Source organism: Pseudophryne corroboree, chromosome 1, assembly GCF_028390025.1.
Source record: "Pseudophryne corroboree isolate aPseCor3 chromosome 1, aPseCor3.hap2, whole genome shotgun sequence".
NCBI lineage: Eukaryota > Metazoa > Chordata > Amphibia > Anura > Myobatrachidae > Pseudophryne > Pseudophryne corroboree.
The window spans coordinates 68,479,154-68,502,117 of record NC_086444.1 but is presented as its reverse complement, the minus strand read 5'-3'; the positions used below and the strand labels follow the sequence as shown (position 1 = coordinate 68,502,117).

At 46.5% G+C, this 22,964-nt stretch overlaps 1 protein-coding gene across 3 annotated transcripts in view; it reads right to left on the bottom strand.

Annotated features, from left to right (window-relative positions):
* NPR3 (natriuretic peptide receptor 3) overlaps positions 1–22,326 on the bottom strand; it is a 183,953-nt gene extending 161,627 nt beyond the window's left edge. Inside the window, exons 1-2 of one of the 3 annotated variants that reach the window (XM_063960487.1) lie at positions 22,217–22,326; positions 20,442–20,980 (exon numbers count right to left, since the gene is read on the bottom strand). In XM_063960487.1, coding sequence (XP_063816557.1) covers positions 20,442–20,661 — 220 coding nt within the window. In that variant the 5' untranslated portion in view covers positions 20,662–20,980; positions 22,217–22,326. Of the gene's footprint in view, positions 1–20,441; positions 21,417–22,216 lie in introns of those variants that run through there. The other 2 variants (XM_063960479.1, XM_063960470.1) reach the window with 2 other exon arrangements.
* Positions 22,327–22,964: the final 638 nt, after the last annotated feature.

Sequence of the window (22,964 nt, the reverse complement as noted above, 5' to 3'; positions counted from 1 at the left end):
GGTTACCAGCAAGTGGAAGACTTCTGGATGAAGTCCCCACTCTCCCGGGTGAAGATCTTGTCTGCTGAGGAAGTCTGCTTCCCAGTTGTCCACTCCCGGGATGAACACTGCTGACAGTGCTATCACATGATTCTCTGCCCAGCGAAGAATCCTTGCAGCTTCTGCCATTGCACTCCTGCTTCTTGTGCCGCCCTGTCTGTTCACATGGGCGACTGCCGTGATGTTGTCCGACTGGATCAACACCGGTTTTCCCTGAAGCAGAGGTTCTGCCTGGCTTAGAGCATTGTATATTGCTCTTAGTTCCAGAATGTTTATGTGAAGAGACGTTTCCAGGCTCGTCCATACTCCCTGGAAGTTTCTTCCTTGTGTGACTGCTCCCCAGCCTCTCAGGCTGGCGTCCGTGGTCACCAGGATCCAATCCTGTATGCCGAATCTGCGGCCCTCCAATAGATGAGCACTCTGCAACCACCACAGAAGAGACACCCTTGTCCTTGGAGACAGGGTTATCCGCAGGTGCATCTGAAGATGCGACCCTGACCATTTGTCCAACAGATCCCTTTGGAAAATTCTTGCGTGGAATCTGCCGAATGGAATTGCTTCGTAAGAAGCCACCATTTTTCCCAGGACTCTTGTGCATTGATGTACCGACACCTTTCCTGGTTTTAGGAGGTTCCTGACAAGCTCGGATAACTCCTTGGCTTTTTCCTCCGGGAGAAAAACCTTTTTCTGAACCGTGTCCAGAATCATCCCTAGGAACAGCAGACGAGTTGTCGGCATTAACTGGGATTTTGGAATATTCAGAATCCACCCGTGCTGTTTTAGCACTTCTTGAGACAGTGCTAATCCCATCTCTAGCTGTTCTCTGGACCTTGCCCTTATTAGGAGATCGTCCAAGTATGGGATAATTAATATGCCTTTTCTTCGAAGAAGAATCATCATCTCGGCCATTACCTTTGTAAAGACCCGAGGTGCCGTGGACAATCCGAACGGCAGCGTCTGAAACTGATAGTGACAGTTTTGTACAACGAACCTGAGGTACCCCTGGTGTGAGGGGTAAATTGGAACGTGGAGATACGCATCCTTGATGTCCAAGGATACCATAAAGTCCCCCTCTTCCAGGTTCGCTATCACTGCTCTGAGTGACTCCATCTTGAACTTGAACTTCTTTATGTACAGGTTCAAGGACTTCAGATTTAGAATAGGCCTTACCGAGCCATCCGGCTTCGGTACCACAAAAAGAGTGGAATAATACCCCTTCCCTTGTTGTAGAAGAGGTACCTTGACTATCACCTGCTGAGAGTACAGCTTGTGAATGGCTTCCAAAACCGTCTCCCTTTCGGAGGGGGACGTTGGTAAAGCAAACTTCAGGAAACGGCGAGGTGGATCTGTCTCTAATTCCAACCTGTACCCCTGAGATATTATCTGCAGGATCCAGGGATCTACCTGCGAGTGAGCCCACTGCGCGCTGTAATTTTTGAGACGACCAACCACCGTCCCCGAGTCCGCTTGAGAAGCCCCAGCGTCATGCTGAGGCTTTTGTAGAAGCCGGGGAAGGCTTCTGTTCCTGGGAAGGAGCTGCCTGTTGCTGTCTCTTCCCTCGACCTCTGCCTCGTGGCAGATATGAATAGCCCTTTGCTCTCTTATTTTTAAAGGAACGAAAGGGCTGCGGTTGAAAAGTCGGTGCCTTTTTCTGTTGGGGAGTGACTTGAGGTAGAAAGGTGGATTTCCCGGCTGTAGCCGTGGCCACCAAATCTGATAGACCGACTCCAAATAACTCCTCCCCTTTATACGGCAAAACTTCCATATGTCGTTTTGAATCCGCATCGCCTGACCACTGTCGCGTCCATAAAGCTCTTCTGGCCGAAATGGACATAGCACTTACCCGTGATGCCAGTGTGCAGATATCCCTCTGTGCATCACGCATATAAAGAAATGCATCCTTTATTTGTTCTAACGACAGTAAAATATTGTCCCTGTCCAGGGTATCAATATTTTCAATCAGGGACTCTGACCAAACTACCCCAGCACTGCACATCCAGGCAGTCGCTATAGCTGGTCGTAGTATAACACCTGCATGTGTGTATATACTTTTTTGGATATTTTCCATCCTCCTATCTGATGGATCTTTAAGTGCGGCCGTCTCAGGAGAGGGTAACGCCACTTGTTTAGATAAGCGTGTTAGCGCCTTGTCCACCCTAGGAGGTGTTTCCCAGCGCTCGCTAACCTCTGGCGGGAAAGGGTATAATGCCAATAATTTCTTTGAAATTATCAGCTTTTTATCAGGGGCAACCCACGCTTCATTACACACGTCATTTAATTCTTCTGATTCAGGAAAAACTATAGGTAGTTTTTTCACACCCCACATAATACCCTGTTTAGTGGTACCTGTAGTATCAGCTAAATGTAACGCCTCCTTCATTGCCAAAATCATATAACGTGTGGCCCTACTGGAAAATACGGTTGATTCGTCACCGTCACCACTGGAGTCAGTGCCTGCGTCTGGGTCTGTGTCGACCGACTGAGGCAAAGGGCGTTTCACAGCCCCTGACGGTGTTTGAGTCGCCTGGACAGGCACTAATTGATTGTCCGGCCGTCTCATGTCGTCAAACGACTGCTTTAGCGTGTTGACACTATCCCGTAGTTCCATAAATAAAGGCATCCATTCTGGTGTCGACTCCCTAGGGGGTGACATCCTCATATTTGGCAATTGCTCCGCCTCCACACCAATATCGTCCTCATACATGTCGACACACACGTACCGACACACAGCAGACACACAGGGAATGCTCCTAACGAAGACAGGACCCACTAGCCCTTTGGGGAGACAGAGGGAGAGTTTGCCAGCACACACCAAAAGCGCTATATATATAACAGGGATAGCCTTATAATAAGTGCTCCCTTATAGCTGCTTTATATATATCAAAATATCGCCATAAATTTGCCCCCCCTCTCTGTTTTACCCTGTTTCTGTAGTGCAGTGCAGGGGAGAGACCTGGGAGCCGTCCTGACCAGCGGAGCTGTGAGAGGAAATGGCGCCGTGTGCTGAGGAGATAGGCCCCGCCCCTTTTCCGGCGGGCTCGTCTCCCGCTATTTAGTGAATCCAGGCAGGGGTTAAATATCTCCATATAGCCTCTGGGGGCTATATGTGAGGTATTTTTAGCCTTTATATAGGTTACATTTGCCTCCCAGGGCGCCCCCCCCCCCAGCGCCCTGCACCCTCAGTGACTGCGTGTGAAGTGTGCTGAGAGGAAAATGGCGCACAGCTGCAGTGCTGTGCGCTACCTTTAGAAGACTGCAGGAGTCTTCAGCCGCCGATTCTGGACCTCTTCTGACTTCAGCATCTGCAAGGGGGCCGGCGGCGCGGCTCCGGTGACCATCCAGGCTGTACCTGTGATCGTCCCTCTGGAGCTGATGTCCAGTAGCCAAGAAGCCAATCCATCCTGCACGCAGGTGAGTTCACTTCTTCTCCCCTCAGTCCCTCGTTGCAGTGATCCTGTTGCCAGCAGGACTCACTGTAAAATAAAAAACCTAAGCTAAACTTTTTCTAAGCAGCTCTTTAGGAGAGCCACCTAGATTGCACCCTTCTCGGCCGGGCACAAAAATCTAACTGGAGTCTGGAGGAGGGTCATAGGGGGAGGAGCCAGTGCACACCACCTGATCTGGAAAAGCTTTACTTTTTGTGCCCTGTCTCCTGCGGAGCCGCTATTCCCCATGGTCCTTTCAGGAACCCCAGCATCCACTAGGACGATAGAGAAAAGGAAATATTATCCTTTCTCATTGCACGTCTACATTTACCGTCAGCCCTGCATTCTTCTACAGGGGAATTATCACCTTGTTACAGGTTATGGTAATTAGGAGATGGTCAGAAATTTACCGTAACATGTCCCAGGGATTAATGGCGGCTTTGAAAGCAATGTGAAGATGTCAGTGAGGGCAGACTGTGCTCCCAGTCATGCCTGTTTGTGGCAATAACCTTTCGCCACGTTATAAGGTTACAAAGAATATAGGGCCTTTTACAACTAATATACTGTATATATTTTAAAAAAAATCACTGTCTTGCACAATCTCTTATTCAGACGCAGCGTAGGCCGAAACATGAATCTATATGGAAGGAGTGCAGACGGGGACACTTGCCGCGCTCTTATTCTGAACATCAACGCTGCGCTCTAAAGTATCCATTATTACTGCAGCCTTTCAGGATGTTTCTGTGCGGTGTGTGGCTTGCAGTTGGGCTTATTACAGGTTGAGTATCCCATAACCAAATATTCCGAAATACGGAATATTCCGAAATACGGACTTTTTTGAGTGAGAGTGAGATAGTGAAACCTTTGTTTTTGATGGCTCAATGTACACAAACTTTGTTTAATACTATAAGTTATTAAAAATATTGTATTAAATGACCTTCAGGCTGTGTGTATAAGGTATATATGAAACATAAATGAATTGTGTGAATGTACACACACTTTGTTTAATGCACAAAGTTACAAAAAATATTGGCTAAAATGACCTTCAGGCTGTGTGTATAAGGTGTATATGTAACATAAATGTATTCTGTGCTTAGACTTGGGTCCCATCACCATGTTATCTCATTATGGTATGCAATTATTCCAAAATACGGAAAAATCCCATATCCAAAATACCTCTGGTCCCAAGCGTTTTGGATAAGGGATACTCAACCTGTACTACACATGTGACATTTTGTTTTGCATTCATGATTAAGGAAGAATGGATGAACCCACATAACAAACGCTGACAATATGAATGACTCCTGCGGTAAAAGCCGGGAAGTACACTGCAGTGAGGGGGCCAGTGCGTTGCGGTGGCAGAGGGGGCCGGTGCGTCGCGGCGGCAGAAGGGGCCGGTGCGTCCCGGCGGCAGAGGGGGCCGGTGCGTCCCGGCGGCAGAGGGGGCCGGTGCGTCCCGGCGGCAGAGGGGGCCGGTGCGTCCCGGCGGCAGAGGGGGCCGGTGATTCCCTGAAGATGCCTTACTACTGTACTGTGGGTCCGATTCAGAGCTGTGCGCTACTGTGATTTTTGCAGTTGTGGATGTGCAAAAATATGTAAATGCAACAGCCGCCAGAATTTGTAATGGGAAGCTCACCGGAGCCATCGCAGCTGTCCGCGAGGGTGTACATATTGGCAGCATCAGATGCAGATCATGCAAACATCGACTCAAATATTTTATCTGCGTACGGAGTCACAGTCGCAGCTTGAATCATGCCCGAAAATGTTCGCTGCACGTCTGTTTTTACCGCCACTCCCCATAAGCGTACACAAAAGGTGCCTAACTGTCAATCAGTTTGCAAAGAAATCCTCACTGCAAGCGAATTCACTAAAGTACCTAGGCATGTGTGCAGTGCGACCGCAGAGCATGCGCAGGTGGCTGATAACCGCTCAACGACGTAAATATCGGCATATCGTACACCTGTGAATCAGGCCATATATCTTGTACTGTATCCGTGTTGTATCTAGTGCTGACGAGTCCCTGGAATATCACTAATATTTATTCCAGTAGGCTTAGGGCACACAACAATTTCTGAGAAGCCCATTTTCTTCTGTATCAAGGGAATTAGGCCAGTTGAGAGGTGGAAAATCACTGAACCCCTCTTTGTACCATCATTGCCAGTCTCTCAGGCCTTTTACATTTAAGCAGCGACATCACAGATGTTCTATCACTGCTTAACGCAACAATAGAATTCTGTATTGCTACTTGTCGTTGACAGTTTATCATTGAAAAGAATAAATAAAACAAAAATGATATAAAAATAAGTAATAAAAAACAATTTTTATATATTTTTTGCCTTACGTACATTTGCATATACAGTATGGTATGTAAAGTATCATCGCATTTACTGTTCCCAGCGTAATAAAAAAACTGACTTCCAAGTTCTGGCCAAGTGTCAATATTGCATTGGCTCTCCGGGGAGTGAGTTATCAGAGGATCCCTCTCTATCTATAGGTGAGAGAACCTAATGCCATCTTCAAATGGCGTTAGCTTGAACAAGCTCTGAACACTTCTCCTTTTCGGAGCTTGATAGATTGTCCCAGATTGCAGTCTCAGCTGTGAATGCAAGCGATACTGCAGAAAAGTCCTGGAATAGTTTAGTCCAGGGGATCCCAAACTCAGACCCAGATTTATCAAGCCTTGGAGAGTGATAAATTGCAAGGTGATAAAGTACCAACCAACCACTTCCTAACTGTGATCTTTCAAACACAGCCTGTAACATGGCAATTTATCACTCTCCAAGGCTTGATAAATCTGGGCCTCAGGGGCAGATGTATTAAGTCTGGAGAAAGGATAAAAGAAGTAACTGTCAATTTGCATATTGGAGCTGATTGGCTGGTGCATTATCACCTTGCACTTATCACTGGTTTATCACTTTCTTATGCCTTCTCCAGGTTAATACATCTGCCCCTCAGTCCTAAAAGCACCCTAACAGTCCAGGTTTAAGGATATTCATGCTTGAGCCCAGGTGAATTAGTAGCATTTTATATTTACTTCTTCTTTTTTTTTTTTTTTTATAAAATATAAAATTTCCTTGAACACCAGAGCTATCAAACGTGGCCTATAAAGGATTTCTGCTTGTACTTGGACAGTCAAAAACAGACGGGTTTATCAAAGGCAAAACTGCAGGAAAACAGATGCCAAACTGCCGTATCCAAATACGACGTGACGCAAACTGCCATCCCTATATGTCTAACATGTCTAGAAGGAAAATCATTAGATATCCCACTGGAAATCCTGCCAAAAAAAAAAGGGTACCTCTAGCAGAGGAGATGGTGGTGACACCGGAAGCCTATAACTACACAGTACCCAAACCTCATTCCCTCTCCTCCAGCCAGCCATACTGCCAAATACAAACAGGACAGACAAGTACCAGTGATGTGCGGTGAGGTGAACGGCTAGTGAGGCACACATGGGTTGGGTCTGAATGCTGGGATCCTGTCTCACCCCCTACTCATTGTAACTCTGCCCTCACTACACTACAGTGTCCATTGAGTCTTCTACCTGCATCCCTGTGTCTTCTCTTGCTGCTGCTGACTGAGTTCCAACTACAGTGCACTTCCTGGTCACATGACACATCCAAGTGTCCATCAGTGCACAAGGCCTGCCCCCACAGGCATGCCACTATTAGCTCCCTTTCTGCGCAGCGTTACTGTCTGTGGTGTGGCCCCGCCCCCAGCTCTGCAGAGCAGTGTCTGATTGTAGAACCGAGGTAGAGCTGTTGCTACTTCATCTCTCTGATGAGAGAACCTACAGATGCTGTATAACACTGATGTGAGATGATGGATGGCAGAGTTGCTGCATTGCAGATAATACACATAGATACAATAACAGAATGAATGCCGTGTGTAATGAGGACCAGCGGGCTGTCTGCCAAATGGGGGTGGGGCCACATGTCAACACAGACAGGGTCTGCCGGCCTACCGTGGAAATACTGACATTGGAAATGTCGACAGGTCAAAAAAGTCGACATAAGTTTTTCCTGATTTTTTCATTGAAACCGACTTGTTCATACGTTACCATTCCAGTGGATCTGGAGGGGGAATATAACAGTGTGCCGAGCGCTCACCATGTGAGGGGACGCGGTACACTTAAGCGGTGTCCATGTCGACCTATGTCGGCATACACACCAATTTATTTATTTTCAAAACCGTGTGTCTAATTTTTGACCTGTCGACATTTTAAGTGACGGTATGTTGACCATCGGTCAAGTGTTGTCAGTATTTTGACAGTCGGGATTTTGATTGTAGGTAAATCACACTGATCCCGAAACAAGACAACAATGTTAATCGATTAATAAAGAAATTTTCTTTTCTTTTTTAAATTGATTAAAAAAAAAAACTGGACTTTGTGCTAAATTTATTGTCTCTCAAAGCTCTCTACATGAACTAAACAGCCAATAAATGAAAATGAATACCTAACAAATTCACAAGTGCGCATATCCTACTGGGATACAAGAGGTACTGTACACAAATAAGTGCAATTATTATTATATTAGGTTTCTACACTAACACTTAGGGGCCGATTTATCACCATCTGCATCTGAGGATGTGGATCTGATGTGATAAAATCAACCCAATCCGTACTGCGATATGTATTAATTATCGCATGCAGGGACAGAGCTAACGAGCAAGTTCTGTCCCTGAGATGCCACTCTGCCGCATTATCTGGGTATTTTCCGTAAAAAAATATCCCGATGTCCTGTTGCGCATGCGCCGCCAACATCCCTGCTACTGCCGCTGCTGAGTCGGACCCTCCCTGCGGACCCTGGATGGCTGCCGGTTATCGGAGCTCCCTGCTGCTGTGACCAGAGGCGTATCTACCTATTGGCAAGGATGGCACTCGCCAGGGGCGTCAGCCGAGGAGGGGCGCCACCGGACGGTGCCACCAGCAGCCAGGCGGTAGATACACTTCGTACCTTTGTTCCCCCTTCCCCTGGCAGTTCCTCACCCGCCCCGGCATCAACCACGGCAGGAAGCAGCAGGAGTCACTGTAAGGCACCAGGCAGAGCCGGCCCTAACCAATATGCTAGTTCCGCCTCTGACCCTGTACCCCTTTCCCAGCACCATCACCCCTCACCCATAGCAGTCCTCATTTTGGTGCTCCTACCCCTTATATTTTAAATAGGAACAGTGTGCACATTCGGTGCACAGCCCAAAACGGGGCATGTTCTTGCTGGGAAGGGGCATGGCCACACAATAACACCCCCAGTTGAAATTATACCACACAGTACTGCAACTTTATTCACATTATATCATGAAATAGTGTCTCTTATTCACGTTACATCACACAGTAGTACTGTACCACAGTACTCCTCACAGTAGTGCCCCTTATTCATTTTACACCACACCATATTGCTCTTTATTCACATTAGACCACACAGTAGTGCCCTTTCTATACATTACGCCACAAAGTACTGTAGTACACCTTATACACATAATGCCGCACATTAGCAATGCATTTCGTATGCAGATCGAGCCGCAGTCACACACAGAATAATAAGATTTTACTTACCGATAAATCTATTTCTCGGAGTCCGTAGTGGATGCTGGGGTTCCTGAAAGGACCATGGGGAATAGCGGCTCCGCAGGAGACAGGGCACAAAAAGTAAAGCTTTTCCGATCAGGTGGTGTGCACTGGCTCCTCCCCCTATGACCCTCCTCCAGACTCCAGTTAGGTACTGTGCCCGGACGAGCGTACACAATAAGGGAGGATTTTGAATCCCGGGTAAGACTCATACCAGCCACACCAATCACACCGTACAACTTGTGATCTAAACCCAGTTAACAGTATGATAACAGCGGAGCCTCTGAAAGATGGCTTCCTTTAACAATAACCCGAATTAGTTAACAATAACTATGTACAACTTATGCAGATAATCCGCACTTGGGATGGGCGCCCAGCATCCACTACGGACTCCGAGAAATAGATTTATCGGTAAGTAAAATCTTATTTTCTCTATCGTCCTAGTGGATGCTGGGGTTCCTGAAAGGACCATGGGGATTATACCAAAGCTCCCAAACGGGCGGGAGAGTGCGGATGACTCTGCAGCACCGAATGAGAGAACTCCAGGTCCTCCTTAGCCAGAGTATCAAATTTGTAAAATTTTACAAACGTGTTCTCCCCTGACCACGTAGCTGCTCGGCAAAGTTGTAATGCCGAGACCCCTCGGGCAGCCGCCCAAGATGAGCCCACCTTCCTTGTGGAGTGGGCCCTTACAGATTTAGGCTGTGGCAAGCCTGCCACAGAATGTGCAAGTTGGATTGTGCTACAGATCCAACGAGCAATCGTCTGCTTAGACGCAGGAGCACCCATCTTGTTGGGTGCATACAATATAAACAACGAGTCAGATTTTCTGACTCCAGCTGTCCTTGCAATATATATTTTTAATGCTCTGACAACGTCCAGTAACTTGGAGTCCTCCAAGTCACTTGTAGCCGCAGGCACTACAATAGGCTGGTTCAGATGAAATGCTGACACCACCTTAGGGAGAAAATGCGGACGAGTCCGCAGTTCTGCCCTGTCCGAATGGAAAATCAGATATGGGCTTTTGTAAGATAAAGCTGCCAATTCTGACACTCTCCTGGCAGAAGCCAGGGCTAGAAGCATGGTCACTTTCCATGTGAGATATTTCAAATCCACCTTTTTTAGTGGTTCAAACCAATGAGATTTTAGGAAGTCCAAAACCACATTTAGATCCCACGGTGCCACTGGAGGCACCACAGGAGGCTGTATATGCAGCACTCCCTTAACAAAGGTCTGGACTTCAGGGACTGAAGCCAATTCTTTTTGAAAGAAAATCGACAGGGCCGAAATTTGAACCTTAATAGATCCCAATTTGAGACCCATTGACAATCCTGATTGCAGGAAATGTAGGAATCGACCCAGTTGAAATTCCTCCGTCGGAGCACTCCGATCTTCGCACCACGCAACATATTTTCGCCAAATTCGGTGATAATGTTGCACGGTTACTTCCTTCCTTGCTTTAATCAAAGTAGGAATGACTTCTTCCGGCATGCCTCTTTCCTTTAGGATCCGGCGTTCAACCGCCATGCCGTCAAACGCAGCCGCGGTAAGTCTTGAAACAGACAGGGACCCTGCTGAAGCAAGTCCCTCCTTAGAGGTAGAGGCCACGGATCTTCCGTGATCATCTCTTGAAGTTCCGGGTACCAAGTCCTCCTTGGCCAATCCGGAACCACTAGTATCGTTCTTACGCCTCTTTGCCGTATAATTCTCAATACTTTTGGTATGAGAGGCAGAGGAGGAAACACATACACCGACTGGTACACCCAAGGCGTTACCAGCGCGTCCACAGCTATTGCCTGCGGATCTCTTGACCTGGCGCAATACCTGTCCAGTTTTTTGTTGAGGCGAGACGCCATCATGTCCACCATTGGTCTTTCCCAACGGGTTACCAGCATGTGGAAGACTTCTGGATGAAGTCCCCACTCTCCCGGGTGAAGATCGTGTCTGCTGAGGAAGTCTGCTTCCCAGTTGTCCACTCCCAGGATGAACACTGCTGACAGTGCTATCACATGATTCTCTGCCCAGCGAAGAATCCTTGCAGCTTCTGCCATTGCCCTCCTGCTTCTTGTGCCGCCCTGTCTGTTCACATGGGCGACTGCCGTGATGTTGTCCGACTGGATCAATACCGGTTTTCCCTGAAGCAGAGGTTCTGCCTGGTTTAGAGCATTGTATATTGCTCTTAGTTCCAGAATGTTTATGTGAAGAGACGTTTCCAGGCTCGTCCATACTCCCTGGAAGTTTCTTCCTTGTGTGACTGCTCCCCAGCCTCTCAGGCTGGCGTCCGTGGTCACCAGGATCCAATCCTGTATGCCGAATCTGCGGCCCTCCAATAGATGAGCACTCTGCAACCACCACAGAAGAGACACCCTTGTCCTTGGAGACAGGGTTATCCGTAGGTGCATCTGAAGATGCGACCCTGACCATTTGTCCAACAGATCCCTTTGGAAAATTCTTGCGTGGAATCTGCCGAATGGAATCGCTTCGTAAGAAGCCACCATTTTTCCCAGGACTCTTGTGCATTGATGTACAGACACCTTTCCTGGTTTTAGGAGGTTCCTGACAAGCTCGGATAACTCCTTGGCTTTTTCCTCCGGGAGAAAAACCTTTTTCTGAACCGTGTCCAGAATCATCCCTAGGAACAGCAGACGAGTTGTCGGCATTAACTGGGATTTTGGAATATTCAGAATCCACCCGTGCTGTTTTAGCACTTCTTGAGACAGTGCTAATCCCATCTCTAGCTGTTCTCTGGACCTCGCCCTTATTAGGAGATCGTCCAAGTATGGGATAATTAATACGCCTTTTCTTCGAAGAAGAATCATCATCTCGGCCATTACCTTTGTAAAGATCCGAGGTGCCGTGGACAATCCGAACGGCAGCGTCTGAAACTGATAGTGACAGTTTTGTACAACGAACCTGAGGTACCCCTGGTGTGAGGGGTAAATTGGAACGTGGAGATACGCATCCTTGATGTCCAAGGATACCATAAAGTCCCCCTCTTCCAGGTTCGCTATCACTGCTCTGAGTGACTCCATTTTGAACTTGAACTTCTTTATGTACAGGTTCAAGGACTTCAGATTTAGAATAGGCCTTACCGAGCCATCCGGCTTCGGTACCACAAAAAGAGTGGAATAATACCCCTTCCCTTGTTGCAGAAGAGGTACCTTGACTATCACCTGCTGAGAGTACAGCTTGTGAATGGCTTCCAACACCGTCTCCCTTTCGGAGGGGGACGTTGGTAAAGCAGACCTCAGGAAACGGCGAGGTGGATCTGTCTCTAATTCCAACCTGTATCCCTGAGATATTATCTGCAGGATCCAGGGATCTACTTGCGAGTGAGCCCACTGCGCGCTGTAATTTTTGAGACGACCGCCCACCGTCCCCGAGTCCGCTTGAGAAGCCCCAGCGTCATGCTGAGGCTTTTGTAGAAGCCGGGGAGGGCTTCTGATCCTGGGAAGGAGCTGCGTGTTGCTGTCTCTTCCCTCGACCTTTGCCTCGTGGCAAATATGAATAGCCCTTTGCTCTCTTATTTTTAAAGGAACGAAAGGGCTGCGGTTGAAAAGTCGGTGCCTTTTTCTGTTGGGGAGTGACTTGAGGTAGAAAGGTGGATTTCCCGGCTGTAGCCGTGGCCACCAAATCTGATAGACCGACTCCAAATAACTCCTCCCCCTTATACGGCAAAACTTCCATATGCCGTTTTGAATCCGCATCGCCTGTCCACTGTCGCGTCCATAAAGCTCTTCTGGCCGAAATGGACATAGCACTTACCCGTGATGCCAGTGTGCATATATCCCTCTGTGCATCACGCATATAAAGAAATGCATCCTTTATTTGTTCTAACGACAGTAAAATATTGTCCCTGTCCAGGGTATCAATATTTTCAATCAGGGATTCTGACCAAACTACCCCCGCACTGCCCATCCAGGCAGTTGCTACAGCTGGTCGTAGTATAACACCTGCATGTGTGTATATACTTTTTTGGATATTTTCCATCCTCCTATCTGATGGATCTTTAAGTGCGGCCGTCTCAGGAGAGGGTAACGCCACTTGTTTAGATAAGCGTGTTAGCGCCTTGTCCACCCTAGGAGGTGTTTCCCAGCGCTCCCTAACCTCTGGCGGGAAAGGGTATAATGCCAATAATTTCTTTGAAATTATCAGCTTTTTATCAGGGGCAACCCACGCTTCATTACACACGTCATTTAGTTCTTCTGATTCAGGAAAAACTATAGGTAGTTTTTTCATACCCCACATAATACCCTGTTTAGTGGTACCTGTAGTATCAGCTAAATGTAACGCCTCCTTCATTGCCAAAATCATATAACGTGTGGCCCTACTGGAAAATACGGTTGATTCGTCACCGTCACCACTGGAGTCATCGCCTGTGTCTGGGTCTGTGTCGACCGACTGAGGCAAAGGGCGTTTCACAGCCCCTGACGGTGTTTGAGTCGCCTGGACAGGCACTAATTGATTGTCCGGCCGTCTCATGTCGTCAAACGACTGCTTTAGCGTGTTGACACTATCCCGTAGTTCCATAAATAAAGGCATCCATTCTGGTGTCGACCCCCTAGGAGGTGACATCCCCATATTTGGCAATTGCTCCGCCTCCACACCAATATCGTCCTCATACATGTCGACACACACGTACCGACACACAGCAGACACACAGGGAATGCTCCTAATGAAGACAGGACCCACTAGCCCTTTGGGGAGACAGAGGGAGAGTTTGCCAGCACACACCAAAAGCGCTATATATATATCAGGGATAGCCTTATAATAAGTGCTCCCCTATAGCTGCTTTGTTATATAAAAATATCGCCATAAATTTGCCCCCCCTCTCTGTTTTACCCTGTTTCTGTAGTGCAGTGCAGGGGAGAGACCTGGGAGCCGTCCTGACCAGCGGAGCTGTGAGAGGAAATGGCGCCGTGTGCTGAGGAGATAGGCCCCGCCCCTTTTCCGGCGGGCTCGTCTCCCGCTATTTTGAGAAATCAGGCAGGGGTTAAATATCTCCATATAGCCTCTAGGGCTATATGTGAGGTATTTTTAGCCTTTATAGGTACTCATTTTGCCTCCCAGGGCGCCCCCCTCCCAGCGCCCTGCACCCTCAGTGACTGCCGTGTGAAGTGTGCTGAGAGGAAAATGGCGCACAGCTGCAGTGCTGTGCGCTACCTTTAGAAGACTGCAGGAGTCTTCAGCCGCCGATTCTGGACCTCTTCTGTCTTCAGCATCTGCAAGGGGGCCGGCGGCGCGGCTCCGGTGACCATCCAGGCTGTACCTGTGATCGTCCCTCTGGAGCTTGATGTCCAGTAGCCAAGAAGCCAATCCATCCTGCACGCAGGTGAGTTGACTCCTTCTCCCCTCAGTCCCTCGCTGCAGTGATCCTGTTGCCAGCAGGAATCACTGTAACATAAAAAACCTAGCTAAACTTTCTCTAAGCAGCTCTTTAGGAGAGCCACCTAGATTGCACCCTTCTCGGCCGGGCACAAAAATCTAACTGGAGTCTGGAGGAGGGTCATAGGGGGAGGAGCCAGTGCACACCACCTGATCGGAAAAGCTTTACTTTTTGTGCCCTGTCTCCTGCGGAGCCGCTATTCCCCATGGTCCTTTCAGGAACCCCAGCATCCACTAGGACGATAGAGAAATAGGCATGCTGCAAATCATTTTAATCAGCAGGAGCTGCTTGTGCCCCTAGGCATTCCAAATGCCCTCGGCATTTGCCTAGTTTTCCTACGCCTAGGGCCAGCCCTGGCGCCGGGGTCCGGCGCCGCACCGCATTACAATAAAGAAACATTGCATAAACTACAGCTCCCAGCAGCCCTTGCTTCTGTGAGCTGTAGTCTATGCTATGTTTCTTTATTGTAATGTGCTGGACTCCGGCACCTACAGTGGCTCCAGCCGCTGGCTGCCGTGGTTGTTGCCTGTTGCCGGGGTGGGTAAGGAACTGCCAGGGGAAGGGGGAACAAAGGTGCTGCCTCTTCACGTCCCTCTATTGCCCGGCAATTTTTCCCAATTTGGTGCTATTCACGCATCAATTGGAGCTCTTGGACCAGGACCATCCGTGCGGCAGCTCCTGATTGGCTGCCAGTCCGCGGAAGATTAGATAATGATCTGGTCCGCGGAAGATTTGATAATGGTGGCGGTCATAGGAGCAGCGCCGAAGGCCGGCGACCAGAGTCTCCTCGCCCGTGCCACTGATCACAGCCTTCTCCACACCACAGATGCCCACAGCCACCTCCTCTGCACCGCCACTACAGGGCATCCTCATCCACCGCACCTCCGACCACAGCCTCCTCCACGCCGCAGACGCCCACAGCCTCCTCATCCTCCGCACGAGCGACCACAGCCTCCTCCGCACCGCCGCTGCTCATTAGGTAATCTCTTACCCTGCTGCCTTTCTCTCTCCCCAGTCCATACTTTATGTCATTGATGTCCCTCTCTTTGTCACTCTCCCTGTCACTATGATCCTGCTGTCACTCTCCCTGTCCCTGCTGTCACTCTCCCTGTCCCTATGTCCCTGCTATCACTCACCCTGTCCCTGCTGTCACTCTTCCTGTCCCTGAATTTTCAGTATGGCATAATGTGAATTTTGTCTTATTCAGTGTGAATTGTGGCTCATACTGTGTGGCATCATGTGACTTGTGGCTCATACTGTGTGGCATCATGTGACTTGTGGCTCATACTGTGTGGCATCATGTGACTTGTGGCTCATACTGTGTGGCATCATGTGAATTTCGTCTCATTCCGTGTGGCATAATGTGAATTTTGTCTCATTCAGTGTGAATTTCGTGTTATACTGTTTGGCTTAATGTGAATTTTGTCTCAGACCGTGTGGCATATGTGAATTTCGGCTCATACTGTGTGATATAATGTACATTTTGGGTCATACTGTGTGGCATATGTGAATTTTGGCTCATACTGTGTAATATGATGTGAATTTCGGTTCATACCGTGTGGCATATGTGAATTTCGGCTCATACTGTGTGGCATATGTGAATTTTGGCTCATTCAGTGTGGCATAATTTATAAGGGGCACCAGTACTAGATAGTATAAGGGGTCCTACTGTTGTGGTGAATAATGTGTATAAGGGACATGACCGCTTTTGAGTGGCCACGGCCCCTTTTCCGTGGTGCGTGCATATTACAGCCTTTACTTTTCCATACCCCCACTTCAAAATGTCCACTTCGACCACTATGTATGTATGTATGTATATATATATATATATATATATATATATATATTATACACACAAACATAGTTACACCCACCTTTACTATATCATATAGGAGGGGGGGGGGGGGGGGGCAGTCCCTTACTTTGCCAGGGGTGCTCGGACCCCTAGATACACCCCTGGCTGTGACTTCCGGTGCTGTAAAGTGAGGTGTCACTTTGCAGCATCACTTTACTGCGCCGGAGGTCATAGGAGTAGCTTGGGTCCCTGGGTAGGCGAGCATGATTTTTTAACACAGTGATCAGCTTGTGTGCCCATCGGCTCCCCCCACAGCTTTCTCTGTCTGGTGTAATTATCACAGGGCTCACTGAGGTATTTTTTCCCTTTTTTTTTTCTTAGTAAATTTGTTCAGATCACATTTCCCGTTATAAGTTATGCGATCTTGCTTACTGAAAAAAAAATGACAATTAAAGGGTTTTGGAGAAGTTTTTCCACGAAAACTGCTCCAAAAGCCCTTCAGTACATTCAGGTGAAACTAAAATATTGTGAAAAAAGGGTGTTAACTTTATTTTCGTTTAAAAAAAAAAAAGGGGTACATAATTATGCCCCTTAAAGTGTATATTTTGGATGACAAATAAGGATTATTGCCTATTATTCAGTGCTGCACTTGTAGCTGCGTTATTGAATGGCTTTATGTGACCGTATCTATAATACTCCTGACTGTCCCCCATGTGCCTTCCCTTCTCTTACTTAAACTATCTTCTAGTCCATACTCCATTCGACGGCACCAAATCCCTCAGTTTTCTGCTGCCCTGATACTTATGTCAGTGCCGTCTGCTGACGTAGCTATGTTTATATACCCTGTACTTGTCCTATACTGTCTTGAACTGTAAGTCACTGTTTTCTTGTTTTGCTTATTTGTTTATGTACTCTGTCATTGGGCTCTGTGGGTCCCTAGTGGCGCCATATAAATAAAGGATAATAATAATAGGGATGCCATGCGTAATGTTAGGTACACTACACACTATGCGATATGTCCTATAGTGCTTCGGCAGGTGCGTACAGAAGATATGTCTTTGAACAGCGTTGTTCACAGACATATCGCGTTGGCCCTTCATCAGATCTGAAGCAGATATATTGGTATATCTAACTGTCTGCAGAGCCAACCTGCTGACCGCCCAGGAACCACTGACAATGACGTCGGTTCCTGTGTCAGGAGGCGGATTGGTAAGTGCATTCACAATAACGTTTGTGCATAGCACTAACCAAATGGTTGGATCGTTCGGCACAACAGGCGTCCGGCTGATCCATTGCTCAGGTGTGTACCCAGCGTAAGAAAGATTTAGGAGTTTGAGAATTCCCACCACCGCGGTGTTACTGTTGCATGGCTTCAGTCTGCCTCCAGACCATGCTTTTACTGAACTAGATGCACGCCACAAACCGCCTACTCTTCTCTTATCAGTATTGTATTGGGGGCCTAATTCTGAGTTGATCGCAGCAGCAAATTTGTTAGCAGTTGGGCAAAACCATGTATACTGAAGGGGGGACAGATATAACATGTGCAGAGAGAGTTAGATTTGGGTGGGGTGTGTTCAATCTGAAATCTAAATTGCAGTGTAAACATAAAGCAGCCAGTATTTACCCTGCACAGAAACAATATAATCCACTCAAATCTAACTCTCTCTGCAAATGTTATATCTGCCCCCCCTCCAATGCACATGGTTCTGCCCAATTGCTAACAAACTTGCTGCTGCGATCAACTCCGAATTACCCCCATAGTTTTGCCCAACTGCTAACAAACTTGCTGCTGCGATCAACTCGAAATTACCCCCTGTGTCAGCAGCGGTGCCATGACACTGACATGACTATTTCAGGGACTGACGGAAGCCTCTGTGGCTTCACTAGGAAAGTGTCTTGCAGGAAAGATAGTGAGAACAAGCTACAGTAGAGCACGTGACGCTCCCCATGTAGTTTTGTTCTATCGTTTGGAAGAATATTGTGGTCACAAATGCAGCCAGCTTGAAAAATAATTCCACAATCCTACCTGGGTTAAGGAAGCAGGAAAGAAACTTTGCATTCGGTATTAGAGACAGATCTGGGATAGTCTGATATTATTTGGGATAACTGTGGCTACATGAGTAGTTGGAAGTGTTACTATAATGCAGAGGTTCTCAAACTCGGTCCTCGGGACCCCACACAGTGCGTGTTTTGCAGGTCACCCAGCAGGTGCACAGGTGTATTAATTACTCACTGACACATTTTAAAAGGTCCACAGGTGGAGCTAATTATTTCACTTGCGATTCTGTGAGGAGACCTGCAAAACATGCACTGTGTGCGCCCCCGAGGACCGAGTTTGAGAACCTCTGCTATAATGCATGTAAAGAGTCATCTGTATAAGTCCAACAATCACATCCAATATTAGGGATCACAGCTGCTACTGTATGTGGGAACGGTGTTATCTGCAACAACAATGCTTTGTCTCCAACATTCCCCTGCTTTTCTCACGTGGGACGCATGCCAAATGTAAAGGAACTGGAGCCTTAATTGAAACATTCCTCCATAAAGAACATAAATCGGATGTGGAGCAAACCCTTTACTGCTGGGGGATCATTCTGATAAATGGCTGCATTTCAATTGATGCACGCATGTTTATCTCTGTCATGTACCTACAGGAAGGAATGTCTCGTTACATGCCATGAGACGCATCCATATGACATATTCTCAAACCAATGGCAGAGAAGTTACTTAAAAGCTCATCAATATACGGTCTCAACATCATGAAGTACGAGGAGCAGTGGTTCACCGCGATACTTTCTTTAAACTTCTATTTGCTGCCGCCGTGCTTCCCAGTCATGCTTTAATAGTATCACTGCAAGCAATCTCCTGCTCGTAGCATCAGACCAATAAAAAGCAGCGCTGAGGGTGACATGTACCAAACATTGGAGAGAGAAAAAAGTACTTGCCAATCAGCTTCTAACCGTCACTATACGGGCTGTGTTTGAAAAATATCAGAAGATGATTGGTACTTTATCTCTCTCCAGGATTTGATCAATGTTTCCCAAACTGTTAAGTCAGTGTAGCTTTAAACGCAACAGTCTTGACGTGACTGCACTGATGCATGTAATAAGACACATGATGGATGGATAAATGGATGCAGGAACATTACATAAGAATAAAAAAAAAAAAACATGAACAAACAAACTGGCAGAAACCCTGCACCAGCTGAGGAACAAACATGCGCTGTTATGTTTGTGTTTCCTGGGGCATGAAATTAAATCAATTATACTGTTTAAACTTTACTGTAACCACATATATCTTTTCTAATGCTGGTTTTAGCTTTCTCCTTGGGCAACCCCAGGCAGAGGTGACAGCGTGTACTCTATCCCCAAGTTCTCTGACTGCATTCCCGTGCTTCTAATTCCTGCATTAGTCCCGATAGTGGATCAGCCGGCGTGCTAAGAACACAGTACATGCTTCTGGAGCACACATAACGAAGGCATGGAAAATGCTGGTCTTTGGCTGCCAAGCACGCACAGCTGCAGAGTCTAAAGAGTTAACACGGCACGAGTACCGGTCGTCTATAGATCTTCTCTAAATGATTTAATATAGTTTGTCGTTATGGGACATCTTTGGGCAACTTGCAGTCTTCCAGATTGGACGGAGACTGATTTTATTTTTATTTTTGTGTCCCCTTTTGCAATGTTCTCGTGCCTAATCCCCGAATGCAACCGCAGCTTCTCAAAGCTCAGCTGCACAGTTTAATAACTGCCATCGGACTTCGCTTTGATTACAAGCCCCACAAATCTTTCTGAATGAAGCAGATTTATCACTGTATGAAAGTTCCTAAGGAACAACCGTCTCGTGTTCATAAAATCAGTTCACAGAGGCTCACATGACAGCTATCGGGGTCCAACGGGCAATTAAAGCAATTATGCACTTGCATTCAGCCCACGGCATGCCTGCAGCAATTAATATCCATGCCACAGTGCTCCGAGACTTTATTACAGTCACAAATCTGCAAAGACTTGCTCTTATCACTGCTTAGTAAATGTACCCCTTAGTGCTGTGCTGCTTGCTGCTCATAATCAGCCACACATTACATGTCAGCATTTCTATTCTTATTGCTAGAAAGAAACAGTTATCCCAGGTAGGATTATTTTACTGAGTGACGTGTGCTACTGTCAGACCAGCCCACACGCTTGTCTCTTGGTGCATGCATGCAATATCCCTGCAGACGCAGGAACTCACCTTTCTCTTTATTCTGGATGGAGAGTACAATATCCTCTGCATCCACATTCTTCGTCTCATCAAAGTTGTGGACGGACATGTGATAAGCTTCTTCCTTAAAGGCAGCGTGCACCCCTTCCAAGGTGAAGAAACAGTTCCGCTCCTGGTTGTTGTCACTGTACAGTAGCATAGCTCTACTCCACTTGTGGTAGCGAAACATGGCCAGGAACATCTCGCCCATCTTGGTGTAGGCAGGTGCCACGCGAGTTAGGTGGGAATACTCGTCGGACTTCAGCAAGAAACCTGTGGCCAGAGCTCCGGCGGAGATGATGGGGATGTTCCAGTGGGAGGCCAGCCTGGCCACCGGGGCTGCTGCATACTCACAGACTGGACCAAGGACCACATCTGGCTTCTTCTGTTTCACGGCCGTGTCCACCAGGCTGAAGAGCGCCTGGTTGCCACACTCAGAGTCCTCATAAGTGACATTGAAAGTAAAGCCTGGCAGAAGGGTGGAATTCTTTTCTATGGATTTCAGAGCGTACTCAACGGCAGGTTGCACCCTGTTTATTGAAAACATATAGTTATCATCCTTAGGTAAAATCACAAGCATGTTCACTTTTTTATCATCCACGGTGTTGCTGTCTACGACAACCACCAAAGTCACTAAAAGAACGTCAAACAATAAAAAAGAGGACATCCTTAAGGGAAAAAAAATGAATATATATTGAAAACAGAGACTATTCCTTGGGGATTATTAAGCTCAGCAGCCCCTATGTTTAAGCAAAGACTAAGAATTGTGTTACAAATGTAACCCCTGAATACTGTTCTGTTCCTTTTGTGTTTAAGGGTTCCCTAAGGTAACAGTCTGCTCTCCCTCTCATTGATGGGGCATCTCCTGTTTGATCTTATTGATTCTCCTTGTTCCTTAGTATATCCTCTGTTTAAATAGTGTGGCAGCCAAGCCTATTACCACACATGGTGCACCGAGGAAGATGTTTTTTCTCAGGAGTTACTCATTAACATTCCTACGTCATCTCTCCGACACACGCCTCTCTCTTAAAGCTGTACACCCCTCCAGGCAGCAACAGGCTATTGTTTGAAAGTTCAAAATACATCAACAAATAAATAAAATAATAATAATAAAATAAATACACAGAGACACACACAACAACGAAAAAAAATACCACACAACAAATAAAACCCCACAGAGACATGACTTTAGCTGCTCTGACCTGTGGGTTTAAATGGTTAATTCTAAATGTATTTATTCATGGGACAGAATTGATAAATATACCAGTGAGATATAAATATATATATTATATATAAAGATATATAGAGGCATGATCTTTAGTTTTATTTAATATATGCAGCTTGGTATGCAGACAATCTGTAAAATAATATAAAAGTATGTAGGGAATGTAAAACACTTCACATCTTCATTTTCACCACTACATATTTACACAGTGATGCATTCCCAGTACAAGAGTTATTAAGCATGAATGCTGAGATGTCACTTTTGGTTGAAGTATTGTGTTATTCAATGGGCACAGTCTGGGAGCTCCATGCATTCCTTGTAGAAACGTGACACCATAACATATACGTTAAAAAAAAAAAGAAATGACCAGATTTGTTATATAGCCTCCAAATATTTTACATAACATGCCACAGGTATGCACAATGTGGCTGTAGCTCTTTATATAAAAGAATATATATATATATATATATATATATATTTGCACCTGAAATCAATCTGCTTCTTATTGAATTGTCATAAAGAAATCAGTGAATTTACTCACTGGGGCTGTCTGGGCTCTCTGTGGCTTCTGGCGTGTTTCGGGGTGCTGGGTGAAATTACAGCCTGGTGTGTTCTGCAGCGCTGTCTATCAGGGAGGAAAATTCTTTGGGAGAACTGTTTTCACACTCTTATCTAATGACGTTGGAATGAAAAGCCAGGGTGACTGAGTGGCAGACAGAGCCGTCTGCCACTACAGTATGTAAGAAGGTTGGGTGAGAAGAGAATGGAAGAAAAATAGAAGAAGAGCCAAAAAGAAAATGATGAAGTAATGACAAGAAAAACAAGTAAATAAAAACAAACAAACAAAAAAATACTTGGCTTTGTTTCCAGATCTATGCCTTGCAAGAAGGTGAGGCTAGCAGTGTATGAATAATCATATAAGGGCTTGCAGTGTGGCTGACTGAAGGTCTTGTTCCACTGTGAATTTTTCTCTTGAGTCAGAGGAGGAGCTGGTGGGGATTACAGTGTGTGCAGTCATTCCTGAATCCGGGCTTGATCTCACAGCCGCACGTCTATTCCTATGGAAATCTCCACGCTGGGATGATAGAAATACAAACTTCATTAAATGAGCATGGAGCAGTTAAATGGCGGTATATTGTTCAGCTGTATTAGTCTGACGTCTAAACATTTCAGGTGACACTACCTATAGTATTACTGTCTTACGTCCTAGGCCCACATTTTTCAGAGACCCTCTGAATTACTGTAAGACTAGCCCTAAAATACTATACATTAAATATTATTTAACTGCA